Below are 23669 nucleotides of genomic sequence, written 5' to 3'. Positions count from 1 at the left end.
AGCGCAGAAACCTTCGAACTGGAGTGAGATGAATTGGGGCCGGTTGTCGCAAACGATTTTGTATGGGAGTCCATGCCTGCATATGATTTTTTTCTAGACGAAATTCTGAACTTTGTTGGCTTCGAGAGAGGCGTACGACTCTGCTTCCACCCACTTAGTGAAATAGTCCGTCATAATTAGGAGGTACTTCTTTTGGCGAGATGGTGTTAGCGGACCGACAATATCCATCGCCCATCGCATAAATGGATAGGGTGGTGACGTTGTGCGCAAGAGTTCGGTCGGAGAATGGATGAAGGGTGCATGACGCTGACATTTTTCGTACTTGCTTGCGAATGCAGTACAATCGGCGACCACTGTCGGCCAGAAATGGCCGTTGCAGCGAATTCGAAGTGCCAATGCATCGCGCTCTTCTTCGAGGAAAAGCAGTCTGTCGCACAACATCTTGTTGTTCAACTCCGGATCGTGGACTAGCATAGAGCGTCGAAGCGTCGGGATCCCGACTTCTGCTGGTGCAAGAGCCTCCATGTCGTATGCGAGCGAGAATGGTGTTCGCCCTGTGGATGTCCGTGGTGAGGTTCGGTGAGACCATAGGACGCCGTCGAGCTCATCTGCCCAGAGTCCCTTCTTTTCGTCGAGGCGTTTTTTTTATGCCAGCGAGAATTGTCTTGTTGGTGGCCTTTGCTTGTCCGTTACCCTGCGGATATCTTGGAGTTGATTTGCTAAGGCGTATACGCTAGCCAGCGCAGAAACCTTCGAACTGGAGTGAGATGAATTGGGGCCGGTTGTCGCAAACGATTTTGTATGGGAGTCCATGCCTGCATATGATTTTTTTCCAGACGAAATTCTGAACTTTGTTGGCTTCGAGAGAGGCGTACGACTCTGCTTCCACCCACTTAGTGAAATAGTCCGTCATAATTAGGAGGTACTTCTTTTGGCGAGATGGTGTTAGCGGACCGACAATATCCATCGCCCATCGCATAAATGGATAGGGTGGTGACGTTGTGCGCAAGAGTTCGGTCGGAGAATGGATGAAGGGTGCATGACGCTGACATTTTTCGTACTTGCTTGCGAATGCAGTACAATCGGCGACCACTGTCGGCCAGAAATGGCCGTTGCAGCGAATTCGAAGTGCCAATGCATCGCGCTCTTCTTCGAGGAAAAGCAGTCTGTCGCACAACATCTTGTTGTTCAACTCCGGATCGTGGACTAGCATAGAGCGTCGAAGCGTCGGGATCCCGACTTCTGCTGGTGCAAGAGCCTCCATGTCGTATGCGAGCGAGAATGGTGTTCGCCCTGTGGATGTCCGTGGTGAGGTTCGGTGAGACCATAGGACGCCGTCGAGCTCATCTGCCCAGAGTCCCTTCTTTTCGTCGAGGCGTTTTTTTTATGCCAGCGAGAATTGTCTTGTTGGTGGCCTTTGCTTGTCCGTTACCCTGCGGATATCTTGGAGTTGATTTGCTAAGGCGTATACGCTAGCCAGCGCAGAAACCTTCGAACTGGAGTGAGATGAATTGGGGCCGGTTGTCGCAAACGATTTTGTATGGGAGTCCATGCCTGCATATGATTTTTTTCCAGACGAAATTCTGAACTTTGTTGGCTTCGAGAGAGGCGTACGACTCTGCTTCCACCCACTTAGTGAAATAGTCCGTCATAATTAGGAGGTACTTCTTTTGGCGAGATGGTGTTAGCGGACCGACAATATCCATCGCCCATCGCATAAATGGATAGGGTGGTGACGTTGTGCGCAAGAGTTCGGTCGGAGAATGGATGAAGGGTGCATGACGCTGACATTTTTCGTACTTGCTTGCGAATGCAGTACAATCGGCGACCACTGTCGGCCAGAAATGGCCGTTGCAGCGAATTCGAAGTGCCAATGCATCGCGCTCTTCTTCGAGGAAAAGCAGTCTGTCGCACAACATCTTGTTGTTCAACTCCGGATCGTGGACTAGCATAGAGCGTCGAAGCGTCGGGATCCCNTTCATGGACTTCTCGCATGATGACGTTGACGTCTTTTGTATTTACGCAGATGAGACGTGCGCCATTTGCCACCCAACGAAACAAGCTTCCATCCAACATCGTGTAGTGCGTGCTCTTGACGTGAAGTCGTCTTGCTTCCCACTTGTCTTTCGGCATAATTCCGTCCGCGATAAATGCTATAATCTCCGTTTGCCAGTCGTCTCGCGAGGAGGTAGCGGGTGCTGGCACGGGGATAGCTGGAGGTGCTGGGGTTGGAATGGGCGTGGTGGAAGTGCTTGCGTTTGTGGCCGTTAAGGCTGATCTCGTGACTGTCAAGATGATTGCCGAGCTAGCACTCGGGTTTGCTGATGCTTCTGTTGAAAGTGCGGCTTCAATGAGTTCGACGTCAATACTTGGTTGATCAATGCTTTCCACCGGAATTACTCGGTGGAGGTCTAGGTCCGATGTAGAGGCTAGCGTTGCAAGTGCGTCTGCGGGAGCATTGTCGCTGCGTGGAATCTTGATGAGCTCAAAGAACTCGAACTGTTGTGAGAGGTCGCGGACGACTTTCAGATAAGCATCCATGCGTGCGTGTCTTGTTGCATAGTCCCCACTGAATTGGTGCGTGACCAGCTGTGAATCGTAGTAGGCTTGTATCTTTTTCACTCCGATTCCATGTGTGAGACGTAATCCAGCGATTAGCGCTTCATACTCAGCATCGTTGTTTCTGGCAGTGAAAGCAAGGCGGAATGACTGCTCCAAGATTTCACCTGTTGGCGAGGTTAGATGTACGCCTGCTCCTGAGCCCATTTTTGATGAAGCACCGTCAACGTGAAGAGACCATATCTCGGGTGGAGGGGTGTCGGCTTCGAGTTCAGGAGAGAGCTCTACGAGAAAGTCCGCGAGAACCTGTGATTTAGCGCATGTGCGATTCTTGTACTCGATGTCGTACTCGCTTAATTCAACTGCCCACTTCGCAAGGCGCCCTGACTGACTTGGGCTGTGAAGGATTGTTCTGAGCGGCTGGTTGGTCAGGACCTCGATGGTATGAGATTGGAAGTAAGGGTGAAGCTTGCAAGCTGATATTACCACTGCGTATGCAAGCTTCTCAAGAGTCAGGTACCGAAGTTCTGCACCATCGAGAGTTTTGCTCACATAGAAGATTCGATGTTGCTCTCCACGATCTTCTCTGACAAGCACACCACTGACGGCTGAACAGGAGATGGCGATGTAGAGATACAAAGTTTCTCCTTGCTCGGGTTTAGCCAGGACTGGCGGGGATGACAAGTAATCCTTCAACTGTGTGAATGCTAGCTCGCATTTCTCATCCCATTCAAAACGTTTGTTGCCGCGAAGAAGTTGATAAAATGGCAAACACTTATCTGTCGAGCGAGAGATGAAACGGTTAAGTGCAGCAATGCGTCCAGTTAGACGCTGAACCTCGCGTGTATTCCTTGGAGAAGGGAGGTTGATGATTGCCGAGATCTGTTTTGGATTTGCTTCTATGCCGCGCTTCGTAACGAGGTATCCCAAAAACTCTCCGGAAGTGACCCCAAATGTGTATTTTGCCGGATTCAGCTTCATGCTGTACTTGTTGAGTATCTCGAAACATTGCTTCAGGTGTGCAACGTGATCTGCGGCTTGAGCTGATTTGACGAGCATATCGTCAATATAGACTTCCATTGTTCTTCCGAGTTGACTTGCAAACATGCGGTTCACCAGTCCCTGATATGTTGCTCCAGCAGTCTTCTCACGGTCGTCTTTGTGCATCATTATCTGATTGTAACCCGAGAACGCATCCATGAAAGACAACAATTCGTTTCCAGCTGTGGCTTCGACGAGCTGATCAATACGAAGAAGAGGAAAACTGTCTTTTGGACAAGCTTTGTTGATGTCTGTGAAGTCGACGCAGACTCTCCATATTCCATTCTACTTTTTAACGACGACGGGATTACTCACCCAATCTGGATAACGCACTTCAGTAATTGATCCCGCATCAAGTAGCTTTTGTACCTCATCATTGACTGCGGTTGTGCGTTCTGCTCTAAGCTTTCGACGCTTTTGCTTGACGGGCTTGTAAGTCGGGTCAACGTTGAGCTCGTGGCTTGTAATGCTTGGATCGATCCCGGTCATGTGATCTATAGTCCATGCAAATGTGGTTGCGTTCTTGCGTAAGAACTGGACGAGCTCGTCTCTTAGAGCCATCGGTAACTCGGCGCCTATTCCTACGCAGCGATTGGGATCGGACAGATCGATGTTGACTTGGATTACAGATTCTTTAGGGGGAGGTGTGCGTGGGTCTCATGGTGGAGTTGATTCAGCAATTACGAAAGCCCTTGAGTTCCGCATCTTTTTCTCAATGATAAAACAAGTTCGTGCCATCAGAGGGTCTCCGCGCAGCGTATAGATTCCGTATGCGTTCGGGAACTTCACACATTGATAGTATGTAGAAGCGACAGCGCGCATTTTGTGGAGCCATGGTGTTCCCAGAATGACGTTGTATACGATGGGTTTGTCCACGATTGCGAAGTTAAAGCATTGCATCGTCCCGTCGACATAGATTGGAAGTGTGATGGATCCAACAGTCATGATAGTATCTCCATCGAATTCCGTCAGAGGCTGCGTTTCATGTACCGTGTTGCGCAGATCAATCTCCATTTGAATCAGTACATCCTTGAATATTACGTTGACCGAGCTTCCGGTGTCAATAAGGATTCTCGTCATTGAGCTTTCCCCGATTACCATTTCTACGACAAGTGGGTCGTTGTTTGGACTAGCGTTGCGCGCGTCTTCTTCAGTAAATGTAATTGGTGCGGTGGATGTCTTGAACATGTTGCTGTGAGAAGGCATGTTGCGCTTTGTTTCTGTTTCTCGATAGTAGGCTTGGATAGATCGAACAGAATTGCGGCATGTTGACAAGCCACCCATGATCATGTTGATTCTTCGGCGAGGAGCTGGGGGTTCATCGTGCTCTTCTGCTCCGTGGTTCCGTTTGGGGGGAAGAGGTAAGCGAGCGACTTCCCATTCTCGGTCATTTTGTGCCCATGCTCGGTCATCCTGTGCTGCAGCTTCCTCTTCGCGGCGTCTGTCGTGTTGCTGTTCGTCTCTTAAGCAATACTGGTTGTCTTTGTGTGTGACAACTTTTCTCCGCTCTCGTTCTACATCGACGTCTCCTTTTTTGTACTTATTCAGAAGCAGCATTTGTAGTGTCTTACACTCTTCAGTCGAGTGTCCGTTGAACCTGTGGAACTCGCAGTACGGGCGTTTGCCTTTGAAGCCGGGATTATTGGATTCGCGGTGCCATTTGTTCCAAGACTTATTCTGCTGCTCCTTTCCTTCGATAGCGAACATCGTCGCGTTTCTTCCTTTCTCGCCTCGGGCGTAGTCCCTGTTGTAGTGTTGGCGTGGTTCGTGATACTCGCCTACAGCTTTACTCTTTGAGCTCGGAACTTTTTCGATTGCTTTCTCCGCCGCATCAGTTTGATCGTGGTTTTCTTTCCCTTGGTCTTCCTCCATCACAATGTATCGGTTTGCACGCACGAAGACTTCGCGCACGAAGACTTCGCGCAGGGTAAGATTATTAGGTCTTCCTTGAATCTGGTTCCGCGGGCGAGTGTGTCCTTTAAAGCTCCTATAGCAGATTCGTCACTGAGGGCGAGCTGGGTTACGACTCCTCTGAATCTTGCCATGAAAGTTCGCAGCGACTCGTTGGGTTTCTGACGCATTCTCCATAAATCGGCATTTGACGCAGGGACGTGCATGAAACATTGGTGATGTTGTAGGAAGGCAGTTGTGAGTGCTTCATAACCATCGATCAAATTGGCCTTGAGCTTTGAGAACCACTTCAGTGCTTCCCCAGTTAAGCTTTCGACGAACAGTTGACAACTTCCCGCGTCCTCCTCCTCGGGAGAAAAGTACGAACTACCAATATGGATAGACATCGACTTCAAGAAGATAGTGGGATCCCCTTTGCCGTCGTACGGTATTGGCTTGTTCTTGTTGGTATTGGGGTTGCGTCTAACTCTGACGCCTGATACTCTTGCGGTGAAAGGCGAACGTCGCGCTTCTGCTAGTACCGTTTTGAGTTCTGGTGCTCCACTCGTTACTCGGTGCATCTGAGTTGTGATCGTCTTCAACTGAGCTTGCATTTGCTGAAGTTCTTGGCGTAGTGCGCGATTTTCTGCATTCTCGGATTGACTTAGACCAGCATGTTGATCTGCGAACACCTGGTTGGTCTGGAAGTGTACCCTTGGCTGCTCGCCGTTGGGTCCGACGATGAGTGATGAGAGACGGGGCCTTCCATTAGCGTTGCGCTCGACTCGTGATATGTTAGCGGCGTTTTGGTCAGCTCGCAGGGCGTGGTGATCAGCTCGCGGAGCGTTGAGGTCAGCTCGCGGAGCGTGGTAGTCAGTTTGCGGAGCGTCGAGGTCGATTTGCCGAGCGTTGTAGTCAGCTCGCGGAGCGTTGTGGTCAGCTCGCGGAGTGTGTGGCACCAAAGTGTCTTGTTCGTGTCGAGGTTCAGATCGTCGCCTTGCGTGTTCTCCTCACCCTTGAGATTCTATCTGTGTTGCTTGACCGCTCATCTTATCCAAGGTTCTTCGTACAGCTTCATCAAGCGCGGCCTGACTGATTTTCACGTGTCTGGATGATCGACGGGGGTAAATGTCACGAGTGGTGCCCATATCTTCGCGGCCATGTGGAGCGTCTTCAACAGCAACTCGATCAGGAAGGATTGCTCCATTGGTTCCGCCATTTGTCGGAGCGACACGCGTAGTGCCTACGGCTTCGCGGTCGGTTGGATTGACTCCAGTGGTTTCACGAGCAGGGGACGTAGCGCCTACGGCTACGCCATTGGTTTGAGCGACACGCGTAGCGCCTACGGCTGCGCGGTCAGTGAGTGTTGCGTTCTCACCCGTAACTGCTTCGGCTCCGTTGACGCCTTGGAGTTGGCCCGTCCTTGCACGGGTGCGTCCCCATACAGTTCGCCTAGGAGACACGTCGCGAGCTGCAGGTGAGTCGGCGCCTTCATTGCTGGAGAGATCGGTGTGAGACATGCTTCTGGTTTTCCGAAAACGCCTTGTCTTGAAACTCTTTTCGTCAAAAAGAAAGGATTTCGTTCAGTCCCACGGTGGGCGCCAAATTGTTGATGTATGAAATCGATAATGTAAATAATACGAATATTTAAGTGGGAATAAATCGGAACTGGTCCTTTTATTTAACGTAGAATTCAAGAAGGGTTTACAGAAAATGACAATTAAAGAGCTAACGCAATTAATCCGAAAATAATAGCTGTTCTCTCTCTAATTACCCAAAAAGTGGATCCCCTTTTCTGACAATGATGTCAGGTATTTATAGTGGGACCTTGACCTAGGGTTTCTGTTATCTCCTGGTAAAATTATGATTTTGCCCCTGCGGCCTATTGGGTCAAATCCAAGGCTTCTAGCCCAAATCTTCTTGAAATCTTCTACTTGGGCTTCTATAAATGTTGGGGGCAAAGCCCATATCCAACACATATCCATGGGTTAACCGGTTCAAATCTAATCCTTATTACTTGAGACCCCATTCCTCCGAAAATAAAGAAAAAGTCGGTTAACCCGTGGATATAGATATCACTAAACAAGAACAATTTGTAGCAAAAGCTATCAGTTTCTATATAAAGATTACAAATGTAAACGTAAAGCTAGATTCTAAAAAAAAGTGCTAACCTATTAAAGTTCGTGGAAAAATATAGATCTGAACTATATTGATGTGAGACACTAAATGAAAAATTCCTGATGTGAGACACTAAATGGAAAATCAAGCTTAAACTGCTACACATACATATACCATACCATTCGTTAGGATTACAGATTCACATGAATCACAGACCACACATGTTTCACATGGCTTGTGTGTCCTACGATAGAAACTTGTCATCATAAGAAACGAATTTATATGCATTTTTTACCTGAATATATACCACTAATTTTTTAATTCTATGTATTTATACGTGGTATCACAGTACGACGAATTTAAATCTCCTTAGATTTTTGGTTTTCTTTCTCGTGCGTTATACATGTCTTGGAAATTGATTTGTATGAAATGTCAATTGATATGCTCAAATTTAACTCTAGAGACACTCTCTCAAATTAAGAGATTATTGCAGTATCGAATTCCACAAGGACTCAAGTTTACACAATAAATTATAGAGTTTTATAATTATGCTAAAAGAATTGATTTGAATTAAAATAAAAGCAATGCAAAATATTAAATAAAAGCGTTGAAAATTCAATGGATCAAAAAGGTAGGCCTAGGCAGATTCTCAGAAAATTATAAATTATTAAATCAAGAAATAAATAGGATTCAAGCAATTAAGAACAGATATAGAACTTTAAACACTTTTGTAAAATAAATCAGTTCTCACTGCAAATATTATCTAAATTAAAACCAGAAAATCTAAATCTCTTTGTAAAATTCTAGGTTAAAAATCAGCTTTGAAAACAGGTTTAGATTGTTCACAAATTTACTAAATCAAATCTCTTTGTAAAAAGTAATTTTGCTCATCAAAAGGTTTTATCAGGAAAATCAATTAAATTCTCATATCAATTTGTTTTCCTAGGTTATTAATTCTAGATGGCCGATCAAAGATTAATATGAAGAACAACCTATGATGAAGATCTAGAAAGATATTGAATCCTAAATAAACAGATCTAATAATTCATAAAAACTCTATGAAAAACCCTGAACCTAACAAGCAAACTACTCAGACATCATTGTAAGAACACAGATCAATAACTGAATAAATTGCATTAAGAGATTAAAATAAGAAGAAAAGGAGTTCTGAATCTTCTCTGAAGGAGTCTTGATTATTCTCTCCAAAAGCTCTCCCAAATTTCTCAGGGTTCTCTCTCAAAAGTTGCAGGGAAAAATAAAGTTTAGGTCTAAACAATGACCTAGAAAACCTATTTATATTCCCAAAACACGTACAGGAACTAATGATGCAAATATGGAAAACTTTGGGGTAGATTTGTAAAACTTCCAAAACTTGGATCTTTATTTGGCAAACAGGGGTGTCGACTGACACCAAGGGTGGTGTCGATCGACACCATTACTTCTGATCGGCTCCATGTTTTCTTCCTTAGCTGAATTGCTCCAAAATTCCTCTAATTGCTCCATTTTGCTCATTTCATGCCAAAATCTTATAAAACCTAAAAAGACTCACAAAGAACCTAAAACACACAAAGAAAGACTCTAAAACTCCTAATAGTATAGTTAAAAACCACAAAAACCATAATATATCATCAATTCAAATGTGAAACATGCAATGGCCACACAAATATAATACAAAAATCTGATGACTAATAATAAGTCGTACAACTCATGTCGTTTTGATTTTTTATGTATGGTGTGAATTTACGTAGAAACTTTCTCAACAGTGACATCAACGAAAAATGAAAATATCTCCGACGATAACAAGGACACTCTTTTTTTTGTATTAGACCCTAACGAAACCCCACGAAATGATGGTGCCTTTTTTGGATCTTATCAAGCACTAGGCTAGCCGATAGCTCTATAGCTTACTGATCTTTGTCTCCTAGCAGTTCGTAACACATTGAATATCCATTTAAAGCTTGATTAGCTATGGAACAATTTTTTTGTTTTTTTAACCGGCCGTGCATGAAGTAGTGCTAGCTATTGCGTAAGCGTATGACTAATATTTATGAAATGTTGAAATTTGAGTGACGTATTTTTATTTAAAAAAAAAAACTATAAGTAAACTCATAAAAAAAAGTTGGTTTTATATTTTCCCGTCAAAGAGGTTGTGATCACAATATTTAATATTTATCATACATACATAGTTTACCAAAGAAAGCTACATTACCTCAAAGTTCATAATATACTACTATATATATATATGTGTAAAAAGAAAGCTACGTTCTCATTATCTCATACCTCAAACACAATAACCACCATGATTAATTTCTTAACTACTCCCCAGTTTTCTCTCTTCTCTTTGGCCCTTGCAATCGTCGGTTACATTTTTTGCAGAAAAAAATCGAGTAAATGTGAAGTTAACAGCTTAACCATCCCTGAGCCATTGGGAGCTTTGCCTCTATTCGGCCACATCCATCTTCTGCGCGGTAAAGAACTCATTTGCATGAAATTAGCTGCCATGTCCGACAAACTCGGTCCTATCTTTTCCCTCAAGTTAGGGTTCTATAAGCTGGTTGTAGCCAGCGACCCAAAAACGGTGAAAGATTGTTTCACCACCAACGACTTGGCTCTAGCAACCAGACCCAATATAGCCTTTGGTCGGTATGTAGGCTACAACAATGCAATTATGGCGCTGGCTCCCTATGGAGAATATTGGCGTGAGTTACGTAAGATTGCCACCGTCCATCTATTCTCAAACCAGAGTATAGAGATGCTTGGCCATGTTCGTTCTTCGGAAGTAAACACGTTCATCAAACACTTGTACAAAAAGAGTGGTAGTACGTCCACGGTGAAGATTGACATGTTATGCGAGTTTTTGACCTTCAATATAATCCTGAGGAAGATGGTCGGGAAGAGGATTGGATTCGGTGAAGTGAAGAGCGAGGAATGGCGTTATAAGGAGGCGATGAAGCGCAGCGAGTACTTAGCTGTGGTTCCTATGATAGGCGACGTTATTCCATGGCTGGGATGGTTGGATTTCGCAAAAATTTCTCAAATGAAGACAACGTTTAAGGATATTGACGTAGTCATCACCAAGTGGCTTCAAGAGCATCTCAAGAAGAGATCAAGAAATGAGAAGGATGGAGAAAGGACAATCATGGATCTACTGCTCGACATCTTACCAGAAGATGTTGTGATATGTGGACATGTACGCGATGTCATTGTGAAGGCAACAACTTTGGTATTGACAGTTTCACCACTCTCGTTAATTAGGATATATGATAAAAGTCTCATTAAAAAAATGTGTGAACGAATATAATGTAGTATATAAGAGATATGACTTAACTCACACATTACTAATTTGGATTTGAAATGAACGTCTACCAACATGAATGTTCTGTTTCTTGCTTTAGGTTCTTACATTGACAGGATCAGACAGCACATCCATTACTCTAACATGGGCGATATCGCTGCTACTCAATAATCCAGCTACTTTAAAAGCAGCACAAGAAGAAATTGACAATTGTGTCGGGAAAGGTAGATGGGTTGAGGAATCTGACATACCAAACCTCAAGTACCTACAAGCTATTGTTAAGGAAACTCACCGACTTTACCCACCGGCTCCTCTTACAGGTCACAAATCAAGTTTTCTTAATTGCCTCTCTAATTATTACATAACCTTGTTAATCTTGTTAAATCATAAACCTATTTGGATATACAAAATGATGAATGATCAGGAATCCGCGAAGCAAGTGAAGATTGTTTCGTGGGAGGATACCCTGTTAAAAAAGGCACACGCTTGCTCGTCAACATTTGGAAACTTCATAGGGATCCCAAGATTTGGCCTGACCCAAAAATCTTTAAGCCTGAGAGGTTCATGGAGGAGAAATCACAATGTGGAAAGAGCGACTTTGAGTACATTCCTTTTAGTTCAGGAAGAAGGTCGTGTCCAGGGATCAATCTTGGTCTAAGAGTTGTTCACATCGTGTTGGCTAAGTTGATTCAGGGGTTTGAGTTACGCAAAGCATCTGGTGAACCATTAGATATGGCTGAAGGGCCTGGTTTAGCCTTGCCAAAGATTAAACCGGTCGAAGTCGTTGTAATGCCTCGACTCAACCCTGAGTTGTACTATTTACTCTAAACCATTTGTGTTACGTGTACTACTAATTATTATGAGCTTCTTGTGATAATTCCTTCCTGATTTTACACATGTATTATATAGTATGGATGGTTTAATGACCAATGTGGGAAAGGTGATGAGTGATGAGAGACATATGGTTGTAAATCCCCACGTACACAAATTTATTTATCCACACAATTCTTATATGAAAAAACTGGATTGTAATGTTTTTTATTCTAAACTGGATTTTTAGGGGGGTGTATTCAATCTAATATTCTAAGTGATTTTAGTTTTCATGAGATTTTAAATAATTTTGATGATTTTAGGAAGGTTGATATGATTTATTGTAAAATTCTTTCAAATCTCACCTAAAACTATGAGATTTGGATTTCTTTATTTTTAACTAAAGAAATCCTCTCAAATCCTCCAGAATCTCAAAAAATTATTAAAATCCAAATCTACAAACTGTTTTGAATAACATGAGATTTTAAGGTAGATTTTTAAATCATTAATTCAATAACAGTGGATTTCAGGAGACTTCTTAAAATCCATAATTGAATAACAATACATTTCAGAAGACTTTTTAAAATCCATGATTGAATAACATAGGATTTATAAATTTTCCATAAATCACTTAAAATGTCAGGTTGAATACACCCTCTTAGAATACATGTACTTCACTACAAAAAAAAAAAAGCGGTATTTGACCTCGTTTATTATTGACTGTAGCTATAAGAGGATATCTAGAAGATATGTAAATCTATCATAATCATATGAATGATTTGTAAATATTCTATATGATCTCACTGATGCCTCTATTTCATGTACTACTCTGCAACATCTTATGCAAGCCAATTGTTCAAGCACACCCTACAAAAATTTCAGACTGCTTTGGTTTTGGAAGTACTTCGTAAGAACCCTGATTTTTGTTCAACTTATGGCATTGTGTGTTGGTTCTAAAACCTTGAAGTTTCATGGCCTTTTTACTCCAATCCGGCAATCCCATCGTCTAGCGACTTCAGGTCCACCGTTTTACCATCTTCTTCACTTTGATTGTGATGATAGAAAATATTGAGACCAAGTATGTACCTTATCCCTTCCTGTTAAACCGATTACATGCTTTGTGTGGTGTTATTAATCTCCTTGGCCAAGGGCATCAAGTGAGAGAGAACCCACCTGTATTGTTATGGTTTTACTATTATCTTTGACATTTTATAGCTCTTATTTCACTTGCATGGTTTGTTGTTAAAGTCTTGAAGCTTTATGGTCTTATGCCCTATAACCCATCGCTTCTATCCGACGACTTCAAGCAAACTTTCTTCAGCACCATCTTCATCACCCGGTTTGATTGTTATAGAAGTTATCCTTGGCTCTACCAGGCTAATCCGGAACCTTTACTGTGGATTCTGAAGCAACCTTCCCTTGACCATCAAGCCTTAGTCTGCCAAACCTTTGCCATTGCGCTGCTCATGTTAGTGACTCTCACTCCGGTGAGTCTCTTGGCTTTGGCTCTGTCCTTAACATCACTATGTTTTTCGACCGTGACTATCTTGTCACTTCTTGACTTGTTCGAGGGTGATCAATCAAGCTATTGTGATTTCTCATGTTCCAAGCCGCTGCATAGTGACTGTTTCATAGCTCTCATTGACTCTACCTTGATGACTCCTTTTTACTCGCTTATAGCGTTGGGGAATCCCCCTCTTTGTAACCTCTTTAACTTTTTAAACCTCGAGATTTTCAATTTCCTGTTTGTATTAGCTCTGGTTTGATATGAATGAAAGCTTCCTTTTTTTTTTTGGTCAAAAGAATGAAAGCTTCCTTTGTTCAAAAAAAAAAGTTTTTTTCTAACTAAAAATTTATATATTTACTTCCTATAAATTGTTAAATTGAATTTCATTGAATATTTTAAATCCCACATATCTGCTGGGTCCCAATCTAGTGTATATATATACTTTTCAAGTACATTTAGCAAATAAATCCTAAAGTTGTCACCTATTTTTGAAAACAAGATTTTTCATCCTAAATAATTTTGGGAGATTTTTAAAAATACTCCTTTTTCTATGTCACTTTTCAAAAATACCTTTTTATGGTGTCAATTTTCAAAAATACCTCTTTTTAATATATAAAATGACAAAATTATAAACCCTAAAAACCCCAAATACTAAATCCTATCCCTTAAAAACTATACCCTAAATGTAAATTGTGAATCCAAATCTAAAAAAATTAATTCTAAAAATTAATTTAACATAGTGTAATTGTGTAAAAGAGGGCAAAAATAAAAATGTTTAGAAAATGGGCACTTTTGAAAAGGGGTATGCCAAAAAGGGCATTTCTAACAAATTCTCAATAAATTTCCAAAACAATTGGAACCACTCCTTTAACATTAAGTATTAATTTTATAATTGATTTAATTAATATTAAGTTTCCAATTTTACAAAACAATATTTTTTCCATATACAAATTTCTTAAACAATCGGTCTAACCAATAAACGAATTGATTTTCGATCTTGGAGGAGGATCCGTGGCCGAGATTTTTGATCTCAACGCATTGATTTCCCCTTAAAACAAATGTTCAAAATCAAATATAAAATATATCATTCAAAAAAACTAACGGTATAATTTTAAAAGGTAACAAACATATTTACCATTCAAATTGATATATAGATTTTGTATTACGTATTTAAAAATAATTTTTACTTTCACGGGTTTCATATGATGAGTTTTTGCGGATTAAATTTTTTTGAATATGTTGCCTGACCCGACTAGCATGGCGGGTTTGAAATATAGAACCAATACTAAAACTATTAGTTTATCTCATATATACTATAGATTTGTAATCATAGTTTTGAAAATTAACTTATAAATTATTTAGTATATGAACTACAAAATATTACACATACTATAACACATTCTTAATATTCCAAAAAAAAAAATACACATAAAAATATACACTAACATACTATATAGGTATATACCTCTGTTTAATTCTAGAGAACAAAACAAATCTAAAATTTTATATTCTATCTAATAACAAATTTAATGTAATTAGGTTATAAAATTTATAAAATGTAAGAAGAAGAAGAAAAAAAATTCTAAACAAAATTCTAAATTAATTAGACAAAAAGTTAATTAATTGAAAATTTGAAAACTAAATAAATTAAAAATTGTTATTTAAAATACAATAATTTATAACTTAGTCCTGCGGTGTACCGCGGGTGAAATCCTAGTCTTTTACATAACAAAGTTAGTATTTATCAATTTTATCGGAAATCAAACTTTTTTTATGTTAACTTTGTAGGTTTTGAAACCTAATCTAAATTTTATATAATGTAACTAAACCTAATATAAACATTTTATAATGTTAATTTTGCATTCATAAGAGGTCCATTCATTTCATATAATGATAAAGTATGATACAATATGTATTACCATTTTTATACCTTTTAGTTATCTTATTTGTATTTGCATATTCCAACTGAAAATATAAGACGTGGTATCCGTTGACTTGCTACGACTTGAAATGAAAACCAACAACAACCTGGAAACATCTTGCAAAATTCTATTTTAACATCTTTAGTTTAGGTCGTCGCCGTTATACCAAACAAGGATTAGCTAAGACTAGTATTTTGTTTTAAGCTCTCTATATATATATATGTGAATCCACTTTTCTCCCAATTCAAATAAACAAAGGCTCACGTAGAAGGATCTACATACTAATTTGACTAAAAATGAAGGCATGGATGATAATGTTGTTGGTGGTTTGTGTTGCTGTGATAATAGAGCAATCAGAGGCTAACAAAGGCAGAAAGTATTTGAATCCAGGAGTGCTTAGCCCGTGCCATGGTCCTAATCCTCCCGCAGGATGTCATCCTCACCATTCCCAGAACAAACCCCGTGCCCCTGTTCACAATTATCGTCGTGGTTGCACTAGAATTAACCGGTGCAAACGAGATTAAACCTCACATATATGATGATGTCCCTTTACATTGATCCTTCTTCTACATGAGTCCTGTAATGATATTATCTATATACATAGTTCTACGCATGATGTTGTCTCTGATCTTATTTAAAAATATTACCATTTTGAATTCAATTCACAAAGATCATGTAATGCGAGAATTGTTCGCAACAAGATGTCTCTATATATGTAATGTTTTCTCTATAACTTATAGACTATAAGCTACGTTTCTATTTCGGTTTTCAGCTTTTTGATTATTTTTTAAACGGATGCATCTAATGTAGACATGGTTGAATATGGACCGACGTCTACGGCCCTTAGGGCACAGGCTTGGAAACTTGAGGTTCCCCCGAAGGTTTAACATTTTTTCTGGCAAATTGCCTCTGGTTCTCTTCCTGTGATGGAACGTCTTGCTTCTCAGGATGTACGGTGTGATACCTTATGTAAACGATGTGAATTGGAGGTGGAGACTATAAATCATGCACTCTTTGAGTGTTCCCATTTGCGCCGGATCTGAGATTTATTCCCGGTGGATTTAACTTCTGGAGGTTTTCCTTTTGGTTCAATATATTTGAACCTAGATTTTCTATTTTGGCGGGCGCCATCCCAGTCGAATGTACTGGATATACGTTCCCGCTTACCGTGGCTTGTCTGGTCAATTTGGAAGGACAAGAATAAAAAAGTTTTTCAGAGAATTGAGGCAGAGCCAATTGATGTTTTTAATCAGGCAGCCAATGATAAATTATTATGGGAGGAGGCCAAGTCCTCCTACTCGTACCCCCTAGATACTTTGCCTTTGGAGATTCAGGATCCTTCTCCCCGGTGTCAGGTCGATGGATCTTGGAAGGCGTCAGATCCTTTTGTCGGTCTGGGCTGGTGGTTTTGTAATAGTGAGGATACTACGTTGTTAATGGGAGCATGGAGTCAGCGACGCAGTCCTTCCCCCCCTTCACTCGGAGCTTCAGGCTTTGATTTGGGCGATGGAATCCCAACTGACGGTGGATGTTGATTGTCAGAGTTTTGAGACGGATTGTGCAGAATTAGTGGCAATGGTGCAGTCTCTCGATGAATGGCCAGCTTTTTCCAACCTGTTGGATGATTTCAGCTTACTTCGACCATTTTTTCATCCTTCATGCTTTTGAGGATCCCGCGGACGTCAAATGTACGGGCATATTACCTTGCTCGTTCTTTGAGGTCTTTATCTTTTGAAGCTTCTTTTGTAAATTCTTACCCTCCAGTTTGGGCAACCAACCTTGGAGTTATTTTCTAGATTAATGTTTGGTTGAAAAAAATAATATATATACAAAAGTTAAAGATATATTCTAAAAAGGAGGGAGTAAGTTTTGGTGACTAGATTACAAACACATACAGATGATAATCTTCCTCTTTTCGAATAGAGCTGAAGTCAGTACTTGTACAACTGTTTACTTTTACCAATAAACATATATCTTTGTATTTGTTAGTATTTATACATATTTTAAAGAACTTGTAAAGATCTAGGCCTCGTGAACACAGAAAACTTGTACCAAAAAGACTCAAAACTTCATCAAACAATTCGAAAGAATCAACTTATTTAAAGAAATCTTGCTCTAAAACAATGGAGTCCCAAAAAAGAATCTCCAAAAACCATGTTTCATATCCTTAACTTAGAATCAGACGTTTTTTTCCAAATATGGATTAGCTAAAACTAGCGTCTCCTCTAAGCTCTATATGTACCCATATCCACACATCTCACTTTTAAACAATAATCACCAACGGGAGGAAAAAAAAAAAGAACAACAAAAATGAAGACATGTATGATAATCTTGTTGGTGATTTTTAGCATCTTGATTGCAGGAGGAGTTGAGGCTAACGAATCCCAGAGGAAATATCTGAATCTCAACCGATGTTCACGTCCTAATCCTCCACCAGGATGTCATCAACATCCAAATAAACCCCGTACCCCGGTTCACAAATATAGACGTGGCTGCACCAAAATCAACCGATGCCGCCGACATCCGTAATGGCTGTCTTAAGGATGAGATCTAATGACATATTTTAAACGTAACATATGCATGCCACTACATAAGTCATATTATGTATGGTGTTGTATGTGTTTCAAAACGTTTCACAGGATTAATCTTCAGTATTGGCGGTGACATGCTCACGGGGGTTTAATTTGAACTTTAGTAAATTCATTTGTCATATAGTAACAATTTGGTATATATATATATATATATATATATATATATATATATATGATGGGTTCTATTCTTTTCAACAAAAATATGTAATGGTCTACTATAACCAAATATAAATTATTTGATATATTTTGTCTTCTTTTATTATTGAATCGAAATGCCTATTCTACATAGGTATTAAGTCGTTCTTACTAATAAAGAACCCAAAATTCACAACATGAAGCTATTAATAATTAGAGACCTAAGATTTTGTTTATTCTCATCTTCCAACTCAAGCATCAAATCTGTTAAAAAGCAATGAAAAGCTAATCATCTTTTTCCAAATTCATAAGCTAATTCAAAAGCATATGCTTGGGTCTACTATAATTCAAAAGTATAACTTCAAGCTAATTTAAGTATACTGTATATGTAACACGGGTGTAATAATTTTTAACAATGAGTTTTATAACCTTTAAAAAGTTTGACTTTTTTGTATAAAACCAAAAACGGAACAAAGCAAAAATTGTATTAAACCGAACCGAAATACAGTTTTAACAGTAAATCAAGAAGGCTAAAAATCAGATACAGATTAAATTAGCTTGAATTCATTGAATTTGACATTTTAGTAGGAGATTGGTGGGATTTTAATATTTTAGAATTTTAAGAGATTCGAGTGCAGTTTTAGGTGATTTGGTTATTTATTTGTAGAGATTTTTAAAAGAATGATTTGTGATTTGTTAGAATTTTGTGATTGAACTTTGGGTGATTTTAAGATATTTTAAAATAAAATCTTACTATTTTAACGTCGTGACTTGTATTATGCTTGAAAGAGACAACGTCGAGAACAAGCTTAGTAATCCCATAAAGATGATCCAAGCCTATATATGTAGTCCAAAAAGCTAGCATCGTTGTCAAGACACCATTGACATCATTTCAAGAGAGCTAGCTCCCCTACTACTATTACATCAAGTGTCAGTAAAGTAATTCAAAATTAAGTTTTTAAAAGAAGTCAAAAAAGTGACCTTAGAAACTTGAATATTTATGGAATTGGCATCTTCCTTTGAAGCAGGTCAATACCAGCATTCCTCACGATACCAAAATCATCATCACTATTTACTCATCTGCTCAAATCAAGCATAACCATCTTATTGAAGCATAACTACGGGCAAGGCGTGCCACGTTGGCTCGTTATTCACGTAATCCAGATGAACCCTACACGCATCATCCAACGCCTCGACAATAAGCTTCCCATGTGCATCTTCACCCAAACGACCAACGAAGTAAGTCGGATACATAAGCTTAGCTCCACACGCCTTCTGGTTCACGCATTTTTCTTCGGCGAGTATTTACCCTGTCTTGGCCGAGATCGTTTCCTCTTTCTTGGGCAACCTCTCGATCTTCACATATATGTCAGCGTGCGCAGGTCCTACAACCACCAGAGGTGGTGCATGAGAGTCGACGAATAATTTAATTAGGCTTCTGATTCGCGGATGAATCGGATGAATCAACGACATCAACTAGATTGAGCAACAACACCTTTGATTTGAGCTGCATGTTATCTAGCTATGATCAACTCGATTGGCTTGTATAAACAAATTTGAGATTTTTTTATAGAGCAGATCATATTTTTGAAACTAAGTATAAGCGAAGAAAGAGAAATGGGTCTGAAAAAGACAGAGTCGAAAGCCCATTGGAATATGTGGCCTCAAACGAAGTCTAGGAGGATTGATTCCAGCAGAGGCAAGTCTTGGAGAAGAAGAATAATAATATTTAGTCTTAATTATCATGTCTTATTAGTTTATCGTAGTTCGAGACTAAATATTAAGACATGATAAGACATGATAATTAAGACTAAATATTCTTCTTCTTCTTCTCTAAGACTTGTTTCTGCTGGAATCAATCCTCCTACACTTCGTTTGAGGCCACAAATTCCAATGGGCTATCCGTTCTGTCTTTTTCAGACCCATTTCTTTTTCTTCGCTTATACTTATTAATTTCAAAAAGATGATCTGCTCTATCAATTTTTCTTCACTTTATGTGTTTGAGAGAGAGAGGGACACACATATAGAGAAAAAGTGAGAAAGAGAGAGAGCCCAAAAAGAGAGAGAGAGTACATGCGAACACAAGTTGCAGAGATGGAGGCAAAGTTTCTACAACTGATTATACTTTTCAGACTCCCTTCTTTTTTTTCTTTAAATCCTTCAAAGTTTCATCTTCTAGAGTGTGATTTTGTTAATCATATTTTTCAACTAGAAATAGGAAAGAAATCTCCTAGAATCACTTTCAATAACTTTTAAAAAAGTTTATTTTGAATAACATAGGATATGAAATGAGATATACGTTATTGATTAAAGGGAAAATTATAAATAAAATATCTTTTTCCAAAAATTTGGCCATCTACACTTTTTTTTGAAAAGTTTGGTTATATAGAGTTTTGGATATAAAAATAGCCAATTATACCCTTAGTTATATTTTCAGATAAAATTTGTTGTTTTTTTGTCTCCTGAAATTTTAAAATCAGTAAAAATCGAAATAAGAAAAATTGAGAAAATAAGTCTAGTGGGCCTAATTTTTCGTAATGGGTCTTGAGAAAATAATGAAATTGTGACTTTGTCTCGACAAATTAAGAAAACAAAAGGGATCGAGAAATTGAGAAAAAACTCTTCAAAATATTCACCCTTTTTTACCATTGAATCTTCCAACTTTAAACAGCAGCATCACCAAGATTAGCATCAGTACGCTTTTCTAATACATCATTAGTCAGCTTAGGTGAATTCCTTGAAATAATACCTACTGATTTTCCTACATCAACTTCCACATTACAACCATCGCTACTATCAGCTGGGAACTTATTCAGATCGAACTGGACTTTACTCCTATCACCATCAACTACTCTTTTGAATGTAACAAACAACCGAATCATGTTTATCTTTTTCAGATATGCAAGAAAATTTTTCATACCTCTATCATTTGTAAATACAACAGGAGGACAATCAACTTTAACCTCTGTGAGTAGATAACTGAATTCCACATCAAACATATTTTGCTCTATTTCATAGTCTTCTGAAACCATAACCTTCAACTCTTCAAGAGATGTAGTGGGTTGCAAAGTCAGTAATCTAGCACGTTTTTCTTCATCATCAATAAATCTCCACTCCTTCTTGGCATCCAGTGTCCATACACCACAAGTAACATAGATTTGCATCATAAACAGGTAAGTGAAAGCTTTTGTGGAAGGTGGAAGAGATGGTGACCGATCACGTTAAGGTATAATGTCGATTTTTCTTAATTTGTTTATCTTCTAAATAATTTAGAATACGCATTCTAAAATGTATTAGAACAAATCTAAACAATAATTACGAAATCTTAACCATAAATTAAGAATATTTAAAAAATATTTAAAAATATTCACTTTCCTTATTTAATTTATTTTCTTTCTATTTTTAGGGTATTCTAAGGTTTACAGATTACAAATTCTAAAAATTTCTATGATATATCTTCTACTTGTTTTAGTATATAGGGTAAAACGTAGAAAACGAATTCTGAATTGATGTAGAATGAAAAAAAACGTAGAATACATATTCTTAATTTTGTAGAACATACAAAATTTAGGTTCTGAAATTTTTAGAACAAATTTTCCGTCTTAACTTCGTAGAACATTTACAAACTGTAGAATGAACAATCTAAATGTTTCAGAAAGAGAAAAATCGTAGAAAGTCTATTCTAAACAATTTAGACCATAAATCAGCAATTTACAAACTGATTTTTAACACCCAAAACATTTTTTTTTCAAAAAAAAATTTCACAGTTGTATACTAACATGGGTTTTCTGTTTGTTTATTGGTTCAAACTCCTAAAAATTTCACTATTTCTATTAGTAGGGGTATTTTCGTCACAATTGACAATCTTAAAAAAAAAGTGTAGATGACCAAATTTTTAGAAAAAAATCATTTATTTATAATTTTCCCTTTAAATAACAAAAGATTCTAAATGATTATAAATGATTTTTATCAATTTCTAATTTTAAATGATTTCTGTATATTTCTAATTCAATAACACCGGATTTTAGAAGATTTTTTAAAATTATCAATTAAATAACAAAGGATTTTAATACTCCAGAATCTTTTAAATATCAAGTTCAATAGGCTCTCGTAAGTCAGTCGTATTGATCTTTTTGCTTCAATCTTGAACCGGAGTTTTCATTATAGAGTCAGAGACGTGTCCGCATATTTTATGAGGGAAAAAAAAATGGTCTATCTGAACCCTTAATTGTACAATTACATAATTACACATTTACGTAAAATCGATCTCTGAGTATCCAATAATCAAAAGAAAATAAACCTTTTTTTTTTCTGGTCCACGATTCTGATTTTGGCCTCCCAAATGATTCAGATAATCTGACAAAACGGGCAATAAAATTAGTCAAAATACAGAACTTTATTTCCTAATAATAAGGCCTTCATAACCCAAAGATTTGCATTTCAGATTTGATTACCAAAGAAACTAAAGAACCATCCATCACCCACTCGTGTCTCAACTTTATGAACAATACTTGCGTTCACCTCTAGGGGTGAACCTCTCCATTCACCCCCTTATAAAATAAGGAAAGAAAATCTGTATACATTATTATAAAATTAAAAACTTAAACCGCTTTTTAATAAACCCAAACCGATATATATGAAATATAAACACTAACCATCTCATTTGTGAACCCAAACCGACATATAATTTCGTTCTACTTGTAAAATCTAAACCCTAACCATCTCATTTGTGAACCCAAACCGACATATAATTTCGTTCTAATTGTGAAATCTAAACCCTAATATCTCATTTGTAAACCCAAACTGACATATAATTTTGTTCTACTTGTAAAATCTAAACCCTAAACATCTCATTTGTGAACCCAAACCGACATATAATTTCGTTCTAATTGTAAAATCTAAATCCTAACCACCTCATTTGTAAACCCAAACCAACATATAATTTCGTTTTAATTGTAAAATCTAAACCCTAATCACTTCATTTATAAACCCAAACCGACATATAATTTTACTCTAGTTTTAAAAATCTAAACCAAGCCAAATATTTAACTTTCCTTAATTAAACGTATACAGAATTTGTTTCCTTAATTTGAGTTGCTTTTTAATTTAATTTTTATTTATTTTTTAAATGAAAGATTAGATGGAAGATTCTGATTGGCTGAGAGAAAAGGGGGTGAATGGAGAATGGGTGAACCTAAGTATTTTTCCAACTTTATTCGTTGATCAGATCAGAAGAAAATATATATACTACAATCACCACGTCATCGACCGCATGCCCTCGTCGTGTCTCCGCTCATTCAACAAAACGTATCCTTCGCTTTACGGACGTCGCATAAAAGTTCTGACAAAACACACACAACACAATCGAGAGAGAGAGAGAGAGATTTGTAGTAATCGAAAGAAAAAAAAAAATCAAAAATCATGGGGAAGACGAGAGGTGTCTCCGCCGTGAACGTGGTTTTCGGGTGGCTAAGAAAACAATCGAACAAGGTTAAGATAGCTTTAGGAATTACCATCTCTTTGATCCTCGTCGTGCTTTTGAAATTCACCGTTCATAATGACAATCACTTTTTTATCGCATCCGAGCTCATCCACGCCACCGGAATCTTGATCCTCATCTACAAACTCACTCGCCAAAAGACTTGCTCCGGTAATCCCTATAATTAATCTCTATCGTATTATCATAAGGAGTCTATGTCATTTATATTGTCACAATGTTGTGGAATCTTATAAGCTTTTTTTTGGTTTGGCTAGTGAACATTTATGTTTATATTGTGTCAATAATGTTGTGGAATCATATA

The 23669-nt window shown here is 38.6% G+C and overlaps 5 protein-coding genes across 5 annotated transcripts in view; 4 read left to right on the top strand and 1 right to left on the bottom strand.

Moving 5' to 3' along the window:
• On the bottom strand, positions 1633-4161 carry LOC104748564. The gene is made up of 2 exons (XM_010470180.1): positions 3916-4161; positions 1633-3798 (listed from the first exon to the last, which is right to left on the bottom strand). Exons 1-2 carry the CDS (start codon positions 4159-4161, stop codon positions 1633-1635), a joined length of 2412 nt encoding a protein of 803 aa, XP_010468482.1.
• Positions 9811-11826, top strand: LOC104747068 (cytochrome P450 82G1). Its single transcript, XM_010468636.2, has 3 exons — positions 9811-10831; positions 11004-11223; positions 11328-11826. Exons 1-3 carry the CDS (start codon positions 9851-9853, stop codon positions 11729-11731), a joined length of 1605 nt encoding a protein of 534 aa, XP_010466938.1. The 5' UTR covers positions 9811-9850; the 3' UTR covers positions 11732-11826.
• On the top strand, positions 15439-15710 carry LOC109129292 (protein RALF-like 26). Its single transcript, XM_019237130.1, has one exon. The coding sequence runs from the start codon at positions 15439-15441 to the stop codon at positions 15664-15666; it is 228 nt and encodes a 75-aa protein (XP_019092675.1). The 3' UTR covers positions 15667-15710.
• On the top strand, positions 17426-17690 carry LOC104747066 (protein RALF-like 25). Its single transcript, XM_010468635.1, has one exon. It carries the CDS (start codon positions 17453-17455, stop codon positions 17669-17671), a length of 219 nt encoding a protein of 72 aa, XP_010466937.1. The 5' UTR covers positions 17426-17452; the 3' UTR covers positions 17672-17690.
• The window catches only part of LOC104747065 (putative ER lumen protein-retaining receptor C28H8.4), a 3130-nt gene continuing 2675 nt past the window's right edge, over positions 23215-23669 (top strand). Inside the window, exon 1 of the mRNA XM_010468634.2 lies at positions 23215-23518. Within this exon, the coding sequence (XP_010466936.1) occupies positions 23290-23518 (229 nt within the window). The 5' untranslated portion in view covers positions 23215-23289. The remainder of the gene's footprint in view (positions 23519-23669) is intronic.

The sequence above is a fragment of the Camelina sativa genome, chromosome 15 (assembly GCF_000633955.1).
Source record: "Camelina sativa cultivar DH55 chromosome 15, Cs, whole genome shotgun sequence".
Taxonomy (NCBI): domain Eukaryota; kingdom Viridiplantae; phylum Streptophyta; class Magnoliopsida; order Brassicales; family Brassicaceae; genus Camelina; species Camelina sativa.
The sequence above is the reverse complement of the archived record's forward strand: the minus strand, read 5'-3'. Positions and strand labels throughout refer to the sequence as shown.

Excerpts from the sequence above, each read along its gene's own strand:
- LOC104747068 (XM_010468636.2), top strand. The coding sequence starts at position 9,851 with ATGTGTAAAAAGAAAGCTACGTTCTCATTATCTCATACCTCAAACACA. Across the intron at positions 10,832-11,003 it reads TTGTGAAGGCAACAACTTTG|GTTCTTACATTGACAGGATC; the intron begins GTATTGACAGTT and ends TTCTTGCTTTAG. Across the intron at positions 11,224-11,327 it reads CCCACCGGCTCCTCTTACAG|GAATCCGCGAAGCAAGTGAA; the intron begins GTCACAAATCAA and ends ATGAATGATCAG.
- LOC109129292 (XM_019237130.1), top strand. The coding sequence starts at position 15,439 with ATGAAGGCATGGATGATAATGTTGTTGGTGGTTTGTGTTGCTGTGATA.
- LOC104747066 (XM_010468635.1), top strand. The coding sequence starts at position 17,453 with ATGAAGACATGTATGATAATCTTGTTGGTGATTTTTAGCATCTTGATT.